The 22,347-nt window shown below is 39.3% G+C and overlaps 1 protein-coding gene across 2 annotated transcripts; it reads left to right on the top strand.

Annotated features, from left to right (window-relative positions):
* The first annotated feature begins 767 nt into the window (after nucleotides 1-767).
* Nucleotides 768-22,301, top strand: LOC105199878 (tubulin-specific chaperone cofactor E-like protein). Of its 2 annotated transcripts, none has more exons than XM_011167155.3 (7): nucleotides 768-1,143; nucleotides 15,157-15,768; nucleotides 15,904-16,303; nucleotides 17,968-18,137; nucleotides 18,455-18,563; nucleotides 19,043-19,147; nucleotides 19,468-22,301. In XM_011167155.3, the coding sequence occupies exons 2-7, from the start codon at nucleotides 15,170-15,172 to the stop codon at nucleotides 19,618-19,620; spliced, it is 1,536 nt and encodes a 511-aa protein (XP_011165457.1). In that variant the 5' UTR covers nucleotides 768-1,143; nucleotides 15,157-15,169; the 3' UTR covers nucleotides 19,621-22,301. The 2 variants fall into 2 exon arrangements, with proteins under 2 accessions (XP_011165457.1, XP_011165458.1); XM_011167156.3 differs by lacking the exon at nucleotides 768-1,143 and adding an exon at nucleotides 11,054-11,456.
* The last annotated feature ends 46 nt before the right edge of the window (nucleotides 22,302-22,347 follow it).

Genomic DNA, 22,347 nt, shown 5'->3' with positions numbered 1-22,347 from the left:
AATAGAAAACAAGGAATATAGAAAAAGGAACAGTTTAATATGCTAAATAAGGAAAACAATGAAACGTTCCTTATTCAGCACATTAAACCGTTCCTTACCTCTGTTCCCTATTCGATTTATTGTGTACCGATTATTTTTTTCAATCTTCTCTTATATTGCTTCTCTAGAGAATACATATTTATGTTTTACAAGCAAATTTGCAAGCACTGTATTTTTGCTTCATTTGTTATACAAAACCCGCAAGATTTTAAAAATGTTAGTTCGAATAACATTTTTCTTCAATAAAAAATTGTCGAAGAGATCGAGGTCTCTTGTCAGGTGTCAGGACCCCATGCAGCACCTATCTCCTAGGGACGTTCCTGGGACATCCACAGAACGTCCGGACGTCCCGTGGACGTCCCTGGGAGATCTGTGCTGTATGGGGACCTTTTATTTATGTAACTGAAAAAGATACATCCGGTCGAAAATTCGTCTTGCATAAAAATGCATTCATTGTTACGAAATCTGGTAAAAGCTTCAGAAAGCGCGAGAAAATCCATGTGTTTCGTTGCCACAGTCTAAAAGCGACTGTTCGCGCGGACGCGCGGATCGTCGGCGGAAGTGCCGCGGCGATCCATTCTCCAGCGGCATCGACCACGTGACCGCGGTCGCGGGCATCGCGCACGCGCGATGCGGTCGATATCGTACGGTACGCGGACGAGTGCCGCGGTCCCGCCGCCTCCACCACCACCACCACCGCCACCGCCGCCGCCGCCGCTACTGCCGCCACCATCGCCACCGCCTCCACCTCCACCGTCGGTCGCGCTCAGCTGTTTCTGTTTACTAAACAAAGGAGCCAGTTCAACGCTGGATGGCGAACGGCGCGTCCACGCGCGACGCCACTCGTTCTCCGCTCGAGAGATCGGCGACGACGACGTACTACGTTCGAGTCCGCGCGACAACGACGCCGCGAAGTCGCTGACGCGACGCGCGCTACGCGACGCGCGCGGAAGGATATCACCGATCACGGCGCTCCTCGCCTGGCGTTCCGCAGGCCGCATGCGAAGGAGATAACCGGGACAGTGTGCGGACTACTCCGGCGCACCGATCACGGAGCGTACGCGGAGCGGCGGCCGCCGACGAGGTCCGAAGGGCGCGCAAACAGTGAGTAAAAATAAATGAGGACGTTGGCGTCCAGGGCCAAGCGGACGTTCTCGTTCCCACCCGCTCGTCCGCCCTCCCGCCCGTGCCCATCCGTCCGCCTGGATTGGTCCTTGACACGATTTCCGACACGCGTAAGGATTTGACAACCCTTCGGGACTATGTCGACGAAGCAGCTTCCGCGCTCGCGCCCCCTGCGCCTTGCGCCATACGGAAGTGGTGCGCTCGACCGCGCGTCCGTCGCGACTCGTTACGCTCGCGCTCGACACGCAATGCGACCGACGACGTTGCGTTATACGTCACGTCGCGTTTTAGATACGCAACGCGGGCACAACGCGGCGCGCCTGAATTTCTTTTTTTCTTCTTTTTCGGGAAATCCCATAAACAAACCGGGTGACATGGATTCGACCGCCAACACCGTTCGACGCATGTGTAATAGATAAGATCCGCGTAGGAGTCTCTCTGGGACTCGTTCTTTGCACTCGCGCGTCATTCGAACGGTGGCGACGCGACGTAGAGAGTATAGCCCGCGGTTTTTGTAGCGAGAGCCATCAGCTCTTGTTGATTGCACGTCCGTCGAGCGGTATCAACAATTAGATCTAATTGCAAGATGCCGCCGGGAAGCGACGTAGAACTCACGTTGTTCTACAGGGTGATTCAGCTAACGTCAACCTCTCTCGTGCCTCTTTTTTTTTTCACGAGCGATGGATGACAGCGGAACAATGACAATGGAGCACTGACAATGGAACAATGACAGTCTTACGAAACCAATTGTACAATTACGATATATTCCGTAGGAGCAAGGTCGGTTTCTTTTTTTATTGGAAGATGCGCAGTATACACCGAGAGAAAGAATATCTTAAAAACAAAGAAATTTTACTTGATTCAACAAAATTATTTACTTGATAGGTCCCAATAGCTTACTTGTAGTCAGGTTAAAAAATTTGTTCATTAAAATGTTTATGTAAATAAATGAGGAATTGATTTTTAATCTAATATTTTTTTCTTTTATTTTTAGAAAATGTTTACTATTAAATTATTTTTATATTCGAGATAATCAGATTTTTTTAATTTAAGGAAACAGTTTAATCAGGTTAAACTAATAATATTATTGGTAAAGTTTATTGGTAAAATCATCATTTAAATGTAAAAAGTGTGAAAATACAAAATTATATACTTATAAGATATGTCTAGATTCACTTAAAAATAAATATTTTTACTTAAACAGAACAAACAAATGTTTCCATTGAAATATATGATTTTAGAATTTATTTTTATCTAATAAGAGTATATCTCGGTATGTAATAAACATAAATAGCAGATAAGACGTAATGACCATAGTTAGATCTTAGTATTGAAATAATGTTTCTTGAACTGTTAAAACTAGTTAGATCTTAGTATTGAAATAATGTTTCTTGAACTGTTAAAACTAGCTAGTAGAATTTAATGTAATGTAACGGAAGCAAATTTTAAGCAGGTATATTAAAAACATTTAATCTTGTCAAAAGCGCACTAAATTTCATGCACATACTTTTCAGTTATAGATACATAAAATTTAATGTTTAACTTAAAAATACATTGAATTTCATGGCATTTTTAACAGTGATTTTACATACAATTTCTAATTTTTTCGAACTGTGTGCCGTTATTTTCAAACACAATTCTTAAATTGAATCTGAAAAGTAATATCACAGAATCAAATTGACGAATCTATTTAATATTACTGATGCATGTCTAAGACCTCTTCACCTCGAAAAAAGTGAAAAATCTGTTGTGAAAAATATTACCTTGTCCAGAGTTTGAATCTGGATCCCCCTATGTACATTCCGTGCAGGTATTTTAGCCAGTTCGACCACTTTGTAATATTTTTGTATATCTTTTTTATTTAAAAGAAATTTTCTCTTAGTGTAGATGCCTGTGAAATTGTAATGTAGAAACAAGAATAACATAGATGCCTGTAGAACAGTTTGATTTATAATTATTTTTCACAAGTTATTTGGAAAATATATATATATATATATATATAAACAACCTTTCTCCTACACATTATGGGAAATTTGTTGGGCTGCAAAGTTTAACATTGCAGGACCCTGACCACGAATGTATTGGCTCTTTATTTAATACTGTTGCAACCGTGTTGTTTCGCGGCCAACTTTTTGACGGTGTATTAAAGATATTAAAGAGCAATATGCAGAACGTATAAATAAGAGAAAAGAGAGAAACACGTAAAAACACGCGAACGCGCGTCGTGCATGGTCGATTTCTGTTTCTTATGTCTGCGTTTTATATTCCATTCCTTCTGTTTTGCAGCAATGGGCTTGGCTACCGCCGTACTGCAAATCGATTGCACTATTTCCTTTCGTAGTTGAATCGAAAAAAAAATCCACTTTTCCGTTACTTTCGTCCATTAAAACCGAGCACTCTTCTTTCTTTTTTCTCTTTCTCTCTTTTCTATCTAAGGTACCCGAGCCGAATAAGGCCTATCTAACTTATTTTATTTTTATAAATTTTATTTACAAAGATATTGAAATGAACTAAATGAGAATAAAATGTTTATTTCAACCACTTGCCAAAATAAAATTATCATCTATATAAAACTTTTTTAAATAAACAAAAAAAATTTTTTTTAAACTCTAATATTGGGCCTTATTAAATTCTTGTGATTTTAATAAGGCCCGAATTAAAAATAAACTGAAAATAACAAAGAAATTAAACATATTTTCCAACTCACTGTTAAAATGATTATTAATCACAAATACGAAATCTTTTAAGATTTATTTTACTGTAAAACATTACAATTATTTTTAATTTTATCTATAATTAATATTTTAACTTTAAGAAATTCTGGCTATTTAAGTGCAATTTTAGCTTATGGAAAGTTAGCGTTATTGAAAATCATTATTCTCTGTTGCAAGCTACATACATAATAAACAAATGGCAATAGCTATAACAATAAATGTATAAGTGGGCTTTATTTAATAATACATTATTTATAAAAAGGTATACTTATTTCAAAAAATTGATATACATATATATTTGTTTTTTTTTTCTATAGTTAGAAAGTTAAATAATATTATAATATGTTGTAATAAATCATAAAATAATGTATACTTATTAAATTTACAACAAATTTTTATAAAAACGGCTGGTTTCCCCACTTTGTTACAAGCTTTTGTTGCACTGAATAAACGTGTTGTTTCCGGTATTAATTCCCTAGTCCCTTTTCATCTACTCCCTATGAAACATCTTTTAAGCATATATTTTAAACATAAAGCGCATTTTTAAATGGTAAATTTAAAAGTGGGCCTTATTCTCGGCGCTCAAGTACCTTAGAAGACCAAGTTCTTCCGCACGCATTAAATTTCCAACGGTTATCGTAAATCTCGCGTTACACCATTAAGTTAACGTTTTTATCATAAAATAATAAAAGTTTCCAAAACGACATAATTGCTACTACGATCATTCACGATGTGGGCAAATCTTCGTGGAATATTGCATAATATTTAAACGAAGTAGAAAGTAGACGCCTACAACTGCAGCAGCTCATGAGAGAAATATGTATAATTTATATAATAGCTCATAGGAGCTTTGATGGTCACATTAGTAGTTTATAATTTGAGAAATGTTCAAAACAACAAATAACGTACCACCACTCTTCATTCGTGTCATTACATTTTCGCGGCTTACGCAACTTTCGGCGAGCCGTTTACTGGCAAAGACATCTCTGAACGCGCCTGATCAATTGCGTAATCGGATTCCAACGTGTCAGCCCAGTGTCGCCCGCGATCGGTTTAATTGTTTGACGAATCTTACGACTGCACCACCGGGAAGAGACAAAGAGATGCACCGCGCCTACATACAGCCTTGCGGTAACCGAAAGATTACAAGGTCGAGATGGGAAAGGGATTCGTGCGTAATTACGGATTTCGCGCAACTCCATTCCGATGCGGCTTAAAGATTGACGGACGCCATATATTTCAATCGAGAGAGGCAATTAGCATTGCGATATCGGTAATAAATCAAGATGCGTCACGGATAAGAGCAAGGAAAAACAGAATTTCCTACATTTTCATCTCTTTCCTGTTTCGAGATTCAGAATAATCCACTTGACGCAACGTACATTTACTTCTTATTTCTGATTTAAATTATAAAATCAAAAAGGTGAAAGTTGCAGAATGTGAAATCTGACAATTTTTCGGAGAGCGAATTTTAATGCGGAATACCGTCGCGGAACTCGCTGAGGTGCGATAATACGCAAATTATTCTGACATTTATGACGGCGCATCGTTTCGAAACGTGTATAATCGGGCTTTAAGAGTTGGTTTGAAATCTAATCAGTTTCACGATCCATTGACAGGCGGTCTTTTCATTCGCGATGATTTAATGCCCTTGTGCAACGAAGTCTATCCTCACGGCGCATTAAACGGCTTTTTGCATATAGTTTCAGTTGGTAAGATATTATGTAAACGAAAGAGAGAGAGAGATACAAAGAGACGCAGGCGCATAATGATAAGGTTGTTTAGAATGATAAAATTTAAAACAAAGATACCCAGTACTTTCGGTTGCCAAAAACGGTATCAGGCTGCATCGTGTGACATCACGTCACCGATCGTTACATGGAGATCGAAAACAAAATTCCTTATATTTTTTTTCTGTGTTTTTGCAGTTCTCACTTTTACGAGAAACGTTTCTTCTAATTCGACTCCGCTTTCTCCCACATGTGCATGGTATCTGCACAGTGCAACTCAAGTTAAAAATAAATTAATTTTATTAATTATTTCCTTTATATTGCACATTTTGAAAGGTCAAAATAAATCATGTTTTTGAAAAAAAAAACAGAGTGTACTACTGTGAAAATTGAGAAAGTCCAAAATTTTCAAAGAATATAGTTTTTGTCCTTGAAAATCATTTTTATGGGATTTCATTGATACTCGGAGAAATTTTTGGAATTTTACATTTAAATTTAAATTTTATCTTTTTCTGACAAAATTATTTCTTATATTTTTTATCCAATGATGTCTATAATTCTATCCAGTGATATAAATTAGATTCATGTATTGTAGGCAGATTGTTATACGGTATTTAATTCATATAATTTCTTTCTAGTTTAATTTCTAATTTAACATTCAAATTTAAAGTGGCTTTTCTTTATAATTGCATGATTAAAAAGTACACGTAACAAGATAAATTTATTTTAAAGCTGCATTAAAAAATTCTCTAATCTTATCTGGAATTTTGATTAAAATTCTGGCATTCATTTACAGAATTTGAGTACACATCCTGCTAAAACTCAAATCATGGTAATTAATAATACGTACGATCACAAGTGCACAGAAAAAAAATTTATATTAAATCAACAATTCATTGTTTCATATATAAACAAGAATATAAAATTTTCTTGGAAGAATTTATAATGTTAAACAGATAAAATATAATTTGCTTACATGAAGAGGAAAATTGCTCATTTAAGCAAATTATGTCTGTTTAAGATTTTAAATTCTTCCAAGAAGATTTTATATTCTTGCTTATATATGAAACAGTGAATTATTAATTTGATATAAAATTTTTTTCTGCGTAGCAAAAATACTGAATCCTCGGACGTCAGATTTATTTCATTGATAAACGAGCCAGAGAATCTTGAGAACAAATTTTTTCGAAATAGGTGCAACCAGAACAAATATTCTCGTTAGTACACTCGCTGAAGAAATCCTGCGCTCTGTTATACTGATTTTCCGCTTACGATAGCGTGACTCCGTAAGATTTTCTGCCGGATGAATATTCGAAACTTCCTACTGCTCCTCACGGTAAAGAAAGTGGATTCCGCCTTGGGCATTTCTGCAGAAAGCATTTGTTTCTAACGCTGTACGCCGTGTATGCGATGAAATTGAAATCTGACTGGCAACGTAGATAAAGTGAAAACACAGGAGCGATAAGAGTAGTGAGTCATCGGACGGATTATCGGAAAGAATTAATACGCAATCACGGGAAGAGCAAGCGCAACATTCGTTGCTAAATATTTCACTAGCACCAATAAAACGCGCGTATTTTATGCAAAAGCTTACGCTCTTGAGCGTCATACGCTTAATAAAAATACATCGTTATCTCGACGAAGACAGTAAAGATATCTATGAATCGCGTTTGTTTGATGAAATTTCGTTCGCGGTTTACATTTGCGTTTGTAACGTATTTCGACGTTATGCACGTTTGACCGCAATAGCCGTCGTTAATGATCGTCTCGTGTATCGCCCACACGAAGGCCAACGTTTGATCTGTAACGTAGCAAGTAAGCCGCCGTTAAAACGCGCAGCTCTAGCCGAGCTCAGAAGGGAGAAGTCCGCCGCGATGTATAGCGTTCCAGTGAACGGTCTATCCGGCATACACCAGGTGTCCCAGAACCACTACTGCGCAGCACTTTAACGGAGCACGATTGTTCTATAAACGTCGGACCGTAAACAGGCTTTGAAGATCAACTGGCTTCGTGGCGAGAATTAGGGTCAACTTTTCGAGACGAGAAGAAGCGGAGTTTGCTATCTGTCGAGGAGCCTAGCGTTTGAAAGATCACCCGCGAGACACTCTGTACATATCTCTTCTCTCTCGTCGGCGCCGCTTTCTCATACACATCGATTTAATTGCCGTGCGCCGATGCGAGGTGGTTTTAGGACCCGAGAAAGGAACCAAGAGAAAGAGCGCATCGTCCAATTGTATACAGAACACTTCCAAAGTTCATCGCGTGACGAGACAAGTGGGATCGAAGATACCGCTTATCGATCATGGCCACGGTGCTGATAATGGCGATTAGTTGTTGAAGAAAACGTTTTTCATATTCGCGAGCAAATGATTATTTTCATTTGGAATTGTGATGGGATCGTCTCTACGAGCGTCAGAGAAAATATTCCGTCGTTATCGCATCTACGTAATAACAGATATGAATTGCAAGAAGCGTACAATTTATTCGTATTCTCAGAAACTTCAACTCGTGCCACTTTTCAAGCCGCATTTAATTTCAACAATTACGCCACGCACGAAGGATAATCCGAGGGCCGGCTGATCGAATTGCTCGACGAGCGACAGCGACTTCGAGAGTCCGCGTTGCGTCGCACGGCCTTTGCAACAAAGGTGCAAAGACAGAAGCGGGCAAAGGTAGAAGAAGAGATATATAGGTATACTGGTACAGGCATTCACAAGGTGCGCTCACGGGTCGCGCGATCAGAGCGCTCGGCAACCTTGAGGAAGCGAGTAATATTCCGCGGCTCTCGGCTCGCGCATTTGCGCAGCAGAGAGGAGCACAGGCCGACGCGGCGGACTTTCGTCAATGTTTCCCCATCGGTTTTCGCGACGACGCGAGGCGGAAAACGTGGCGTTCCGCTTCGACGCGTTTCGCGCTTTTAGCTCTCGTTTCGCGACCGGTGAAAGGACACGCCGCGCTACGCAAAGCTCCTTCACTTACCTAATCCGTTGTTTCATTTCCGTGATGCAGCGTCCCCTCGAGAGACAAAAGGAGAGAAAGGGCGGGGTGGGGTCGTAATAAACGACACAGCGTTTATTACGCGCTGCAATGTTGTACGATGACGAGCATAGTTTTCTGTCTCTCCGCTTCTTTCCTCTGTTTTTCGAACAGATTTCTTCTTGCGAATACGAGCTTGTCTTGCATGTGACTGATTGAGTTAATTTTACTGCATCGTTAGTATTTTGCATAGTGACATTTTGTATTTTCTGCTACAACTGGAACGAACACTCAGACACTCAAGGAAGAATTCTGATCTAAAATCTACAAAATAGATGCAAAAATATACAGGGTGAACCATTAACATTAATTCAGTTAATTTTCTCTGAAATTATGAACGATACAAAAAAAAAATATGTTGCATGAAAGTGGAAGGGTTTCGAGGAGGACGTATTTTGATCACGCCATGTATATATATTTTCTAAGTGAAGACGCTAAAAAGATATCAAGAGGTTTATCGTCATTTTTTTTAATGGAATTGTCTGGTTTTTTTTATACACTGAGAAAATAAAATTTCTAAATTTTAATAAATATTCATACGAATAGTACCAAGAAAGTATATTTATTTACAGTACATAAATATCTGCTCGAAAGAAAAAAATGATGCCTAAATTAAATTAGCAGTTTTTGTAATAAATAAAAATATATTTACATTTAATGAATATTTCATTATTTTTATTCGAATAAATATTTATTAAAATTTCGTAGTTTTTTCCTCGGTGTATAGCCTGATTTCTCTGAGTTATTCTACATATAAAAATATTAAGCTAAAGTTGGTGAAAATTTAACAGTTACGAGATATTTTGTACTTTATTCTAACATATTTTACCGTAAAATATAAAACAGCTCATAAACTATTATTAGAAATTTTTTGACAAGTGTACCTTAATACTTTTATGCACGGAACTATGAGATGAATCGATTGATATAAAGGAGAGTTGCTTTTCAAAAATATACATGTAAAATTGCATATTACAACTGCATACTGCATATTTTTTTTTTTTTTAATAATTCTGTGTTTTATCAGCAACTTTCAGCAGAAACTTTTTTTTGTATCATCAGTAATTTCGTTGAAAATTGACTGATTGAAAATGGTCAACTCTGTACATGCCCATCGAAATTTCCTGCATTCAACCTCGCTTCCGTTTCTACATTTTGAAGGTTTATCACGTCAGCAACTGCGCATTTGAATTTAACGCGCTTTCACGTCGACCCTGAGATTTCCGAAGTGTGGAAGCGCGAAAGAGGTCGAAGAATAAATCTAGCTCGAACCTCCTACGACAGGCAGCTATGCCGTTTTGCTTACTCTTTCACCTTTCGAGGAAATTAATTCATTCAATGATATTACGAAACGAATGACTTGAAAAAATTTTTAAGACTCGTTTCAACTGGAACTTCTTGTTCGAATTCTCTTTTTGCGACGTAAGGCCCGGGAACGCTTATCTCTCTTTCGAAAATTACGAGGAATCGCAGGGAAGGTCAGCCGCGTTTTTTCCGGCGCTCACGCACCGTGTAAACGCAACCCGACTGACCCACTGCGCCGACAATTCTTACTGACATTTCGTAACCGTCACCACTGCTCGTATATTTAGCGTTACGCGTGGCCACGGCGCGGGAGAGAACGGGATAGCTAGTAGTAGGTTCGCTTGATACCGTTCAAGCCTCGCGACTCAGCTGACTGCCAGCTAACCGCTCTCAAACTACACACGCTCTAACTACATGCCTATCAATGTCTCGTTCGCTATTTTCTACGTACAATTACGCCTGGCACGTTAAATTTTTCCACCAAGATAAATCTAACGTAGAAAATCGCCTATATAGACGCGATAATAATATACAATATATGTCCGAAGTCTCTGTGCGTTCAACCTTGGTATTTAAATGTTGAATGTATTTCACAGTACAAGTACGAATCTTCTAATATAAATTAAATCATTACCATAAATTATAACACGTCATATTCGCCTTGCACTTTTGCCATTACCATTAACTTTCATGACTTTTAAAAGAATTAAAAAAATCCTCAATGACTCTTACATACTTTAATGTGGATTGGTAAAATAATTGATTTAAAATAAACTAAACGACTCACACTTAAAAAATATAAAATAGATTGTAGAAATTTATTTAAAATGTTAAATAAGAAATAAGTTATGAGAAAAAGTTATTTTTGTACAATTATGTTATATTTTGTAATGAACTAATTACAGTCTTAATTTTACAAAGAAAAGAAATGCGCAGAATAAAATTGTCGAGTCGTGTGCGAACAGAGTGTTAATTCCCGATGAGTCACTTGTATTTAAAGTTTTTTTTTTTACTTTTATCGCTTTTGTTCGTGACAGTTGAACCACAGTGCTGACGTTTAATTTTTTTTTTTTTTTTTTTTTTTTTGTTAACGTTTAACGCACGTGTACATTTTGAGATGTACTTATAATTTGCAAATCATTATCTGCTCTCTGAATTTCTCGGTTGCTTCGGACTTCGCTTTCGGCGATCGTGACAAAGTGATCGTGCCTATCTTATGAATCGAAACACATCTGCAACCAGCGTGAAATTACACAAACGTAGAGAGTGAATCTCGGCTGGTAAAATCGTATTCCACTTGCGGCTTCCGCGTAAATCGTAAAAGGCTGTGTTTAGATCCACGCATGTGGCGTTTCACTCTTGCTTTTCTATTTTATTGCCGGGGTCGCGCGTGTATATGTCCAATTTTTGTAAGCAGCGTGATTTCACGGGCGAATCTAAAGAGCGCCGCGTTGAGCAACGAGTTATTACGTAGAAATTATTTTCGCACGTGGAAGAAATGACACAGGTAAAAGATCCTCACCAAGATTCTATCCCCCTTCGTTTTACGTTAAGTGCTCGTAAATCTCCATCAAAATTCGTTTGACGCGAGATTCCACGATATTTCTCGCGCGATCTAACGACGAGATAACGTTCCGGCCGCGTGTACAATTTATTTCTTTACATTGCGTGCGCAGGACGCATTTCGCGAACAACGCGTCAGTGTTTCTCGCGGCGGATTCGCCTAACGACGGAACAGGCAATCCTCAGAGACGTGTCCACTGACCGTTGCGGACTTTCGCGACTCCCGGTATCTATCCCGTTGATAGAGCAACGCGCCTCCGTCACGACTCCAATGCGCCCGTAACACGGTGCAATGCACGGGGTCTTGCTTAGAGACCCTCTCTCTGTCTCTCTCTCACTCTTTCGAACGCGCGCGCGCGAAGCCGCGAAGCGGAGAAAGTTAATTTCGCGTGGCCGTTGAACCGATATCGCCGCTATTACGCCGCTTAGGGGAAGCGGAGAGTAACCGCGGTTAGACGCGGTTAGACCAATTTGCCGCTTCTAGGCCAGCCACGTCTTATTCGATCCGGGCCGACCGCCGCCGTCTGGTACTACGACGTCGATCAACGCGGACGCCGCCCGTTCGCGTGTTCGACGTACCGGGATCGGACGCTGATCGCAAAACTAGCGCATCCCGAATTAACTCGCGTGTGATCTGACGCACGCCCGCCGCTGGTTCTGTATCGCTGCTCCAGCGTTGGGCTGCCGCGCGTAAAGAAGCGTGTCCGAATTTCCGGCGAGATGATGAATGAGCACCAGCGCTTTCGCGATGACGCTTTCATTCGTAACAGCGTCTACGTTGTTCCGAAAAATAAGTGTTGCTTCTCCTTTCCTTTCCTCTTCTTTCTTTTCTTCTTTGTTAGACGTGTACGATTCTATCTCGTACGAATGCTTTCCTTTTCTAACGAATATCGATTCTAACGGAGATCTTTTTGATAACGAATTAATTTAAGTTGCGGCGAATAAAGTTGAAGTCAAGAATAAAATTTTTCAGAATAGTTGGAAGCCAAGGAATAACTTTTGTTCATATTTCATCGTCCGTTTGCAATAATGAATATTTATGTAGGTCGTAGAATTTACATTAATTATGAGAAAATTGCTTTCCACAACGGCGCTTGCGGGTGGTATGAAAGAACGTAAGTTAGTAGGACGCTTCGAAATGCGCGATATATCGTAATCTCTTTCTTATGTAAACGCAATCGCAATTTGGCATACGTCCAGCAAAGAGAAAAAAAATGAGAATGGCTCCTTACGTGTTACACGATTCTCGCCGAGCTAACGTAACAGTCTTCCGTTTTGCGATCGTTGCTCATAACGCATATCTCAAGAGTCGTTGATCTGTTACGTGGTCACAATTGTGTTTAATCAGTTCCAGGATTTTGTGACCGAGATACATTTCATTTACGTAAAACGATGCAATGTACAATATACACTGTTAAATTCACAATGTCGAATTGTATCCAATTCGATTTATCTTTTCATCATTAATTTAATTCAAACAATGGAGTTAAACAATTTAATTTAGAAAATAAATTTTTTTACTCAAATTTAATTTATTATTTACTAAATACGTATATTAAATTGAATTAAATTTATATCAATTGTTCGTTTTTAAACAATTATAAAACAATTTAATAATAAAAATGGATTTTGTAGTTATTTATTTAACTATACGTTTTGTGTCAAAATAATAAATTTTGTCACATATGAAAATTAAAAATAATAAAAGAACAAACTTATGATAAATCAGAGAGCAATAATATTCAATAAATTGATAAAAAAAGCTAATGGGCTAATTACAATAAAAAATACATTCAATGTTGATAATATTTAATATGATTATAATATTTGTAAATTATTAAAGCCATATTGAGGACGATTCAATGAAAGATCGAAACATTTGGATATAAAAAATCGAATAATTTTGTAAAATTCAACAAAATCCAGCATATGGCATTAGCTCCTTTTTTTATTAAGTTATAGAAAATAATAAAATATTATTTAACTAAAAGAATTGGTTTCAATTTGATCCTCTAACATGTAACAGTGTAGGAAACGTCTTCTAGTTCCTGTCGACAGACAGCTCTAGATATCTTCAAATCATGTTGGACACTCGCTCGTTATACTTTCGCGAGTAGAAATGCAAAAGTCACTCTCCTCGATCCTTCGATAATAACGGGAATGCGCCTTCGATCGCGCACATTACAGTCGTGGGGTGTGCACGTCGTTGCGACACGTGGAAGATGGTTGTATGGCGGTCGTCATGCATAGTGAGGACGCATCGAATGACCGAGTCTGCCGTATATAGCGCGCGTAGAAAGACGTTTATCGTCGATTGCGAAAACGTGGCAATCCGACTACGCATTAATAATTGTAATAGATCGGAAAGCCCGTCTAAACTACGTCATTGTCGCACGTGTACATACCATCGCTCGAGAAATCGGACGCGCCCGATACGTACATGGAAAGTCGACATTGAAAACGACTTTTTCTACGACGCGATATCAATTAAACGCTCCAGATGGGACTGCGAGACTCAAAGTGACGCTAAGGAGACCTCTGTTCGATATGTGCGAGAACGATTATTTAAAAACGATGACTCGATGGAATTAGTTTTAGAATGTTTGTTATACGCTGGAGTATCTCTTCGAAAAGAAAGTTTTCTAGTTCACTCGTTTCTTGCGTTACGTCTCGATTTCTACCATATATAAAAGAGTCCCAAGACAAGTCTCAAGAACCCTGAGGATGGTTCAAACTGTCTACTTAGTGAGATTGTTTGGTCCGAGTCAAGCTCAACTTCCAGAGTATCAAAATACCTATTTCTCTCTCTACGCGCAACAGTAATCGTTAACTCTTCGTCGAGGGTGATTTTTCTCAGTCAGCGCGGATCCGCCGACGACAAGACAGGTTCTCAAGATTGTCCCGAGTTGTCTCTGGATGCTGGCACGCGTGGGCGAGCCGAGACGCGATCGCGAAAAATCGTTTTGTCGACTGCTAGAGAACCGGTACCGGTTCTCGTTCGCTGCGCAAAAAGACAATAGCGTGACCTTAGCGGATATGGCGAGACCAGATTCTACATGTCTCGAGGATGACCGGCTCGCGAACGTTTTTCCTTCTCCCTTTTCCTTCCTTTTCTATTCCCGCCGTTACCGGCGTCGCCTTGCCTTATTTCGCCGACGGTCTGCGCATTTCCTTGCATTTGTATTTCCGTGGTCGCACTGAGAAGTATTGAGAAATAAATTCTATTTCTTAGTGCGATCGGAATTTATATAATCTCATCTTTCCTTTAAATGACCGTTCCAATCTTCCCTGAGAGTGAATTGAAAATAATATGTCTACGATTTATTGGATGCATTAAATATGCTCTACCATAATTGATGTATTAATATTATCGCAATGTATATTCGTTTTGGTAATTTTTATTAAAGCGAGATAAAAATTATACAGATGAAGAAAATAGCAGATTTTTTCCTCAATTAATTTTTAAAATAATAGTACTTGGACGCCAAGAATTTGAAAATCTCAGAAACAAATATAGTACATGTTGTAATTAAAGAAAGCCATATTTGATAGAAAGTAAATTCAAGTCTTAAAGTTTAGTTAAGTCTTATTATATATTATAGAAATTTTAAGACGGGATAAGTAAAGTTGTCGCGATGTTCCAGAATGCTGTAAAAAATGCCGTCGTTGCTGGAAGCGCTGGAGCTGAAATACGGCAGTTCAACAACGGACTGCTCGTTGACGGACGACGAGGCGGAGTCCGGTTCACCTAAAGCCGCTCTGTCGGTGAGCATCTTCATCCCGAAGAAATCTCCACGGCACACGGTGCCGGCGCTACTGGTACTTCAGGACTGCGACATCGAGTCGGCGGGCAACGACGCCGAGAAGCTCCGCAGCAAGTGCAAGAACGTCGAGGAGCTTGACCTGGCGCAGAACAAGCTGTCGCAATGGACGGAGGTATTCGGCATCCTGCAGCACATGCCCAAGATCAAGTTCGTAAACTTGAGCTTCAACTGCCTCGCGGAGGTGCTGGACATCAAGCACGGTAACTACGATCTTCTGAGGAACCTTGTGCTCAACGGTACCAGGGTGTCCTGGTCGACGGTGCAGGGACTGGTACGGCTCCTGCACAATCTGGAAGAACTCCATTTATCCTTAAACGAATACAAAACGGTGGACCTGGATCATCAAAAGCAGGAGAACGTGAATCCGGCACTGAAGAAATTACACTTCACCGGCAATCCCGTGGAAGTTTGGAACGAGATCTCGAAGCTAGGGTAAGTCTCACGTCACATAATTTCAATGCTAACAATTAGAAAAGCGATCAGCTACTTTAATAATACAAAATAAAATTTACTCTATGAGTCGTTGTGCCGAAAAATTTGCATTGTGCGTTGTATGTTTTCCCCTAGGTATTTATTTCCGAACCTGAAGAGCCTCGTTCTCGCCGAGTGTCCGATCAGGTCGCTCGGTTTGGAGGAAAATCGGAATTTGCCGAGCGAAGATGGCCGCCGAGCGAAGGAGGAAGGCCACGGACAGGATACCGAAAACATGAATCACTTAGAGGCGGATGACACTTCGTCGGCGGACGAAAAGGGAAATAGGATATTTGAGAGCAAAGTCAACTACGATAGATCCGAATCGAAGCCGGAATCCAATGGAACAACTATTAAATCGCCCCACGATCCCTTCAGGAAGCTAAGGTTTTTGAACGTAAATGGTACCTTGCTATCGACTTGGGACGAAGTCGAAAGGCTCGCCAGGTTTCCCGCGTTAAAATCGCTCAGGATCCAAGGCTGCCCGCTTTTCGAGGTGAGTGGTCCCCGATTTCCTCGACGATCAAAAATTGAAAATTTTCATTTCGTTAGAAAAATTTTGATTGATTTTTAAATATCAATCAATTAAAATAAAATAGTAAATGTGATTCTATGCGTTTAACGTAAACAATGCACTTGTAGTTTTTTTTTAACGTATAATTTATCAAATAAAAATATACACGTGTTCATAAAAAAATATTTTATTTCTTAAAGTGGATATTATAATTCTTGTATTTAATTTTTGTATTGAACGGAAAAAAAGACTTATAAGTTGAAAGAAAATAATATCGGATAAAAAATATCTTCAAAAATGTTTTAATAACCAAAACAACTATATTGTGATTTTTAGATGACTATTATAATGAAATAAAAATATATTTTACTGAAATTTAAGAATATCAAATTCTTTAAAGAAGATTAAATTATGTATAAAGAAGAGAATTTTTACTCATACATGAAACATACAATGATTGTTAAATAGAATACATTAATTTTAATTTGATACTAATGTTTGATACTGTTTTTCTGTGTGTAACACGTATTTTAAATGTAAAGTAAAAGAGAAATCTCTAGAAGATAGGGATCAATAAGAGACAATTGTAACACGGACTATAGTTAGAATTAATTACTTGCCACATGGGAACAACATTACTTACGTATTACTTACATGGGAATGACATTCGTTCCTGTGACGCAAAAAGAATTTATCTCATAAAAGATCAAGATGTACGAAATACGATACGAGTATACCGTTCTGAAATCGATAGCTATTTTTATTCTCAAAGTGCATTAAAACATACAGTCCAAGCACTCTTGACGATGGACGGATTAGAGACACGTGTTTAATCCCTCACATCAAAACTGGAATAGCCGATAGCGGTTATGTGAGAAATGGCCTGTCCTAGTAAGAGATGTTCTCGCGTGGATATGCGGCAATTGAATTTTGGCACGTGCTCAAACAGGCTTATAGATTAATGCAACGTGGGTTTCAAAAACAAGTTCTTGGAATCAATACGTGCTAACACCTTCTATATTACACTTCCAAACACGGTCGTGTTAACAGAATTTGATATTAATAGGAGGCGAAATAAAATTAAAAGGAACTCGCTGTTTGTGCTTAAGAGAAGCCTTGTTATTTATGTGTGCAGTGAAAACTGGAATTAAATAGAACCAACACGTCATCGTGCTAATGAAATGTGCGTAACACGGTAGCCTTCGATTCAATGAAAGACCAGTTTTGCCATGGAATGTATTTCCTATTCTTTAATTTATTTGCGTCTGAATACCGTAGCTTTGCTGTATTTTTTAATTGATTAAAAGACGATATTTTTTTATTCGCGCATCTTGACAATGTTGTCCAAGCTTGTACCATTATTCTAAAAAGATTTTGTTAGAAAAAAAGGAAATACCACATTGTTACTATAAGAGATCTGTTTATTTTGAAGCGCTCTATAAGAATGAATTAAAGATACTGCATATTTTTTTTAAAACGCAAATCTCTGCAACTTTTTGTTTTAATTAATTGAATTTTTATATTTATTTCTACAATTTAATCTACCTATTTAACTCGATCAATCTTCATCATACTCGTGTGGCGATACATTTACTAGATATTGCGAACTTTCGTTCAACACTTCATATTCGTTTAACATTTCCCAGAGCCCGCGAGAGTACACGGAACACGAGAGGCGGCAGCTACTAATAGCACGACTGCCAAACGTCGAGACTTTGAACGGCGGCGGCGTGATATCGTCTCAGGAGCGCGAGGACGCCGAAAGGGCCTTCATACGTTATTATATGGACAAGCCGGAAGCTGACCGGCCCGAAAGGTGAGTCTTGACGTTCGTCAAGTTTGATCTTAATCATTTTTCTTTGTTCCTTTGGTAATTAATCCACGCGCGGAACGATTTATGCCACATTTAAAGAAGTGTTCGAGGTATCTCTTTAAAGATGCCATAAATCGCTTCTTTAATGTATCTTTAACAATGTAAGTTTCAATTTGCCCGCGAGCAAGATGGAACCGCCCGTCCTCGTTCGGACGGTTCCAACTTTGCCCGAGCCTATTAAACTATTCTCGTTTCACGGCCACGCTTGTTCCCTTACCACACGGAGGAGCACAACTTGACCCTCTTCTGTTGATTTTCAGGTATTCCGAGCTCGTGGCTATTCACGGAAAATTGGACCCCTTGGTGAACGTAGATTTGACACCGGAGAAAAGGGTCAAGGTCACGTTTACTTACGGAGATCTTGTCGAGGTATTTCATTTTGTGTCAGATTTCATCACTTCAGACAGGTGTATCGCGTAACAACGAACTTTCCACTTCTCCCTCGTTCCCTTCTCCATCCTGATGTCGGCACCGAATCACTCCCTGTCAATTTTGTAAAGTAGTCAACTTTATCGGAGCTGTTGCGGTTCGTGATTTCATAGACATTCGATTATGAGAGCTCGTTTAATTTAACGCAAGAATGGCACGCTCGCTCGTGCCTGGCGCTCAACCTATGTTCTCGCTTAAAAGATTTCCGTATATTGAAATCGCTTGACAGCACGATCACAAATTTGATCCAGTTTCATAATTATTTGCCGAACGCGTGAAAAAAATTAAGTCTTTGTAAATATTTGTTTCTGCAATTATTCATAACACGTAGAAATGAATGTCTATGCCGCGAGCAGTATCTTTAATTTTATTCATACTCAATTGATATATAATCGGTCAAAAACGATGCATGCTTTCAGGTACGGTCTGTAGATGTATATAGGACAGTTTTTGAATTAAAAACCAAATTGGAAAGTATGGTGAAAATTCCTGCCAACAGAATGAGGCTTTTCTACGTTGATCAGGTGAGTTTTTCTTTCTATATTAACTAAACGGTTTTGATATTGTTCGCAGAATATCTGGCACCTCGACCGATCCTTTAAGAAACCCGAAGTCGCGATGTAAATTGCACTATCCTTCCAAATGATCCTACTTATCCTGGTCCTTAGAGATATCCTTGTATCTAAAATTCCGAGTAATTGTATCACAAGGTACGAATTCTTAATACATGTACATGAAACTTTGTGCGAATTATTAAGTTTGTCCTAGAAAGAAAAAGTTGAATGCCGCATACTGTAGGAACTTTAAAAAGAGGCGCTCTGACGAAACGAATTAATAACTTTAGGAAATGAAGGCGCAGTATGGGCCGGAGGAAATGCTGTATCCGAACAAGCAACTTTATCGATACAACATTAGGAATGGCGACGAAATCATCATTGACAGCAAACTGAATCGATTCGCGTCCACGTCTTCGGCTACATCTTCCATTCGTTCCTGAAAAAGAACGACGAGTGAATCGTGCGATAACGAAGAAATCCAATAAATTCAACTCCTCGGATCTTGATCTCCACTTATAGTCTCCATTCGTGCGACGCCCGTCGGTGAACCGTAACGATACTGTTACAGATCGACGGAACGACGGCGTCGTATACAGTTTTCACGATTGCGTTTGTGAATACCGCGAGTCTGTGAAAACCAAGAACTGTTACGATCCAAGAAGGGCGATTCGAGGGCGATCATTTTTCCTATGTGGAAGTATATGGAGCTAAATGTATAGAATTAGAGATTTGCGGATGTTCGACGTTACCTTAAACCGCAACAATTTCAGAAATAATAGTGAGCACATGACATAAAGAGAAATCGTGAATCGGCGAAAACTCTGTGAAGGGCGAAATCATCTGAGAGCAACAAGCGTTTTCTCATAAATAACATGTCTAGACATTTTCCGTAAACCGTTGCGAATTACAACCGTCAATGCATTTTGGTCGCAGCAAATGATCGTCCGGCACGATTGTTAGATCATGTTTCTTCTAATAAACTCATCCAGAGACCTCAACGTATAAACTTAAATCGCTACTAACTAGCCTGGTGCATAGAGAGTAATTATTGTGTCCAAGTGTACGAGCGTACACGCACTTAGATGGGTAGTTAGTCGTCTTTTTTTTTTCTTTAACGTAGTTAATTCTCGTCTGCCTTAGAAGACGAAGCATAATGAGAAAGCAGGAATGTACATAGCGAATTTTAATTTCCAGCCAAATTTGACGTAGAAAAAGAGATTTACCCCGTTTGCTCGACGAGAAAGAAAGAGATAGGGACTCGTAGAAGAAGATAATTCGACTCATCTTAGGGCGATGCCAAGGACGATTGCGACGAGACGACGCCGCCGTTGAGGCTGCTGTGGCGAAGAGAGCGAAATATTTTTGTAGAGATCGCGGGCAGTTACTCCTCAAAGAAAGTATAAAAGATCCAAACGCGTTTTGTTGCCGCTTCTCGCTCGAGCACCGGGCAATGATAAAAGCGTGTAACTCAGTCGCGCAGCCACGTTTGCGTTCTTTCGCGAGAGTCGCTTGCAGAAGGAGAAACCTTGCGCGAAATTTTCGAGTGCTTAAAAGAGTTAACGGAATGTATTTATATCGCTGGTTCGCGAAAGCGTCGTCCACTTACGTTGTCACCACGACAAGTGATCTCTATCCGATGATGATGTATACTTACAAGTAAGCTCTTTCCTCTGTAAACTCCGCGCGCGAGATTAAAACGCACAGTTGTCACCAGCTCCTGAATTGCGACGTGAACTGTAACGTATCTCCCGTGAAACGCGGGAGAAAATTTATGAAATCGCGCCGCGAGAGTGGTGTGCGATTCAAGTTACGTTACTATCGCGTCTATTTTCGGTATGTACTTAATGCTACAGGTACAATATCTTTACTTCGAACGATACTTCTTTTAATTCTAAGGTATACTATTAAGGTATACGGCAGCGTATCGCAATCGTTATGTCGTGAGATGGACGAACGTAACACGTTGACGATAGCGATAGAGCTGATATAAATCGGAAATGTGATAACAAAATGTGACAGAGATAGCGTGTAATTTACGTGCTACGGATTCGTAATTAATCTCAAATCTGAAATGTATACCTTTCCTTTCCAATTCTGAACGCTACAGGTACGTCTCGTTGCATTTACAGCTTGAGCCCCGACTTAGGGGGACGAACGAGCTCGCGAAAAGAAGCTAAGTAGAAACGTTGCGTTGCATCGCTTTGTCTTTAAATCCGCCGGCAGCACCGTGCCGTGAGACTTTCGGCCGAGCGTCAGAGAGAGACGGAAAGCGCGGACGGTGTGTATCAGATTTCGATTTCTTTGCTCACAAGCAACGAAGCTTGCGGAGTCACTTAGTGCCTGTCTTTTACGTACTAGCGGTACTCGGATACTTCTAACACTGCCCTGTGAATACGTAAAACGATTAAACGTAATTCGGGACGACAAGGTTCTCGGTACAATAACGAGAAACGTAGACCGAATTCTTGGAGCAGTTAAAACTCCACTTGACCAAGATTCAATAATCTTTAAATGTCGTAGAGTGAAAATTGCGCTCGTGCAATATTTCCTAGTGATTTGTCAGTCTACTAAGAGTCAAAATTTACTCTTACATAGAAAATTCATTCCTATAGGGTGAAAATTTAACTTGTGTGTGATTTTTCACTTTACGAGATTTAGAGGGTAATAAAATTTTACTATCATTGTACAGAATTAATAATGTCCTAGTTGTACCAATTATCAATTATATATAAGTATTTCGGAACGCTTTTTTGTTTGCGATCGGTTTGGAATCAGTCGATTTTTTTTTTTTTTTTTTTGCTACCGAATAGTACTGCTGCTGAAGCAATTTGGTCGGACGTTTCCCGAAGATCGGAGGAGCACCGCGATAATCAGGGAAATGTTAACTGTGAGATTCCAGTGCCACTGCCGCGCGGCATGGAAAGCGCGACTCGTTTAGTAAACAACGGAAAATGAAAATCAATCACAAAGGAGGACAAGGACGAAGTGGTAGTGGGGTCTCACGACGCATGTGTCTAGTCTCGGAAAAGGAACTCTGCATTACTTTCATTTTGTAAAATACGATCCTTTTTTGTGCTGGCGCAAATGTACGTACTAACGAAATAAATCGTTTATATGGTAATTCTTCAATTTTTCCTGGATCCTATGTACTTTTCGATGACGCTTCC

Source organism: Solenopsis invicta, chromosome 7 (assembly GCF_016802725.1).
Source record: "Solenopsis invicta isolate M01_SB chromosome 7, UNIL_Sinv_3.0, whole genome shotgun sequence".
Classification (NCBI taxonomy): Eukaryota; Metazoa; Arthropoda; class Insecta; order Hymenoptera; family Formicidae; genus Solenopsis; species Solenopsis invicta.
Note: the sequence above shows the minus strand (reverse complement) of the source record. Positions and strands in the feature narration are given on the sequence as shown.

What these genes read in the sequence shown, in the direction of transcription:
- LOC105199878 (XM_011167155.3), top strand. Translation starts at nt 15,170, where the DNA reads ATGCCGTCGTTGCTGGAAGCGCTGGAGCTGAAATACGGCAGTTCAACA. An exon ending in CTTACGGAGATCTTGTCGAG is followed by an intron (nt 18,564 to 19,042) that starts GTATTTCATTTT and finishes GCATGCTTTCAG; the next exon opens with GTACGGTCTGTAGATGTATA. An exon ending in GGCTTTTCTACGTTGATCAG is followed by an intron (nt 19,148 to 19,467) that starts GTGAGTTTTTCT and finishes TAATAACTTTAG; the next exon opens with GAAATGAAGGCGCAGTATGG.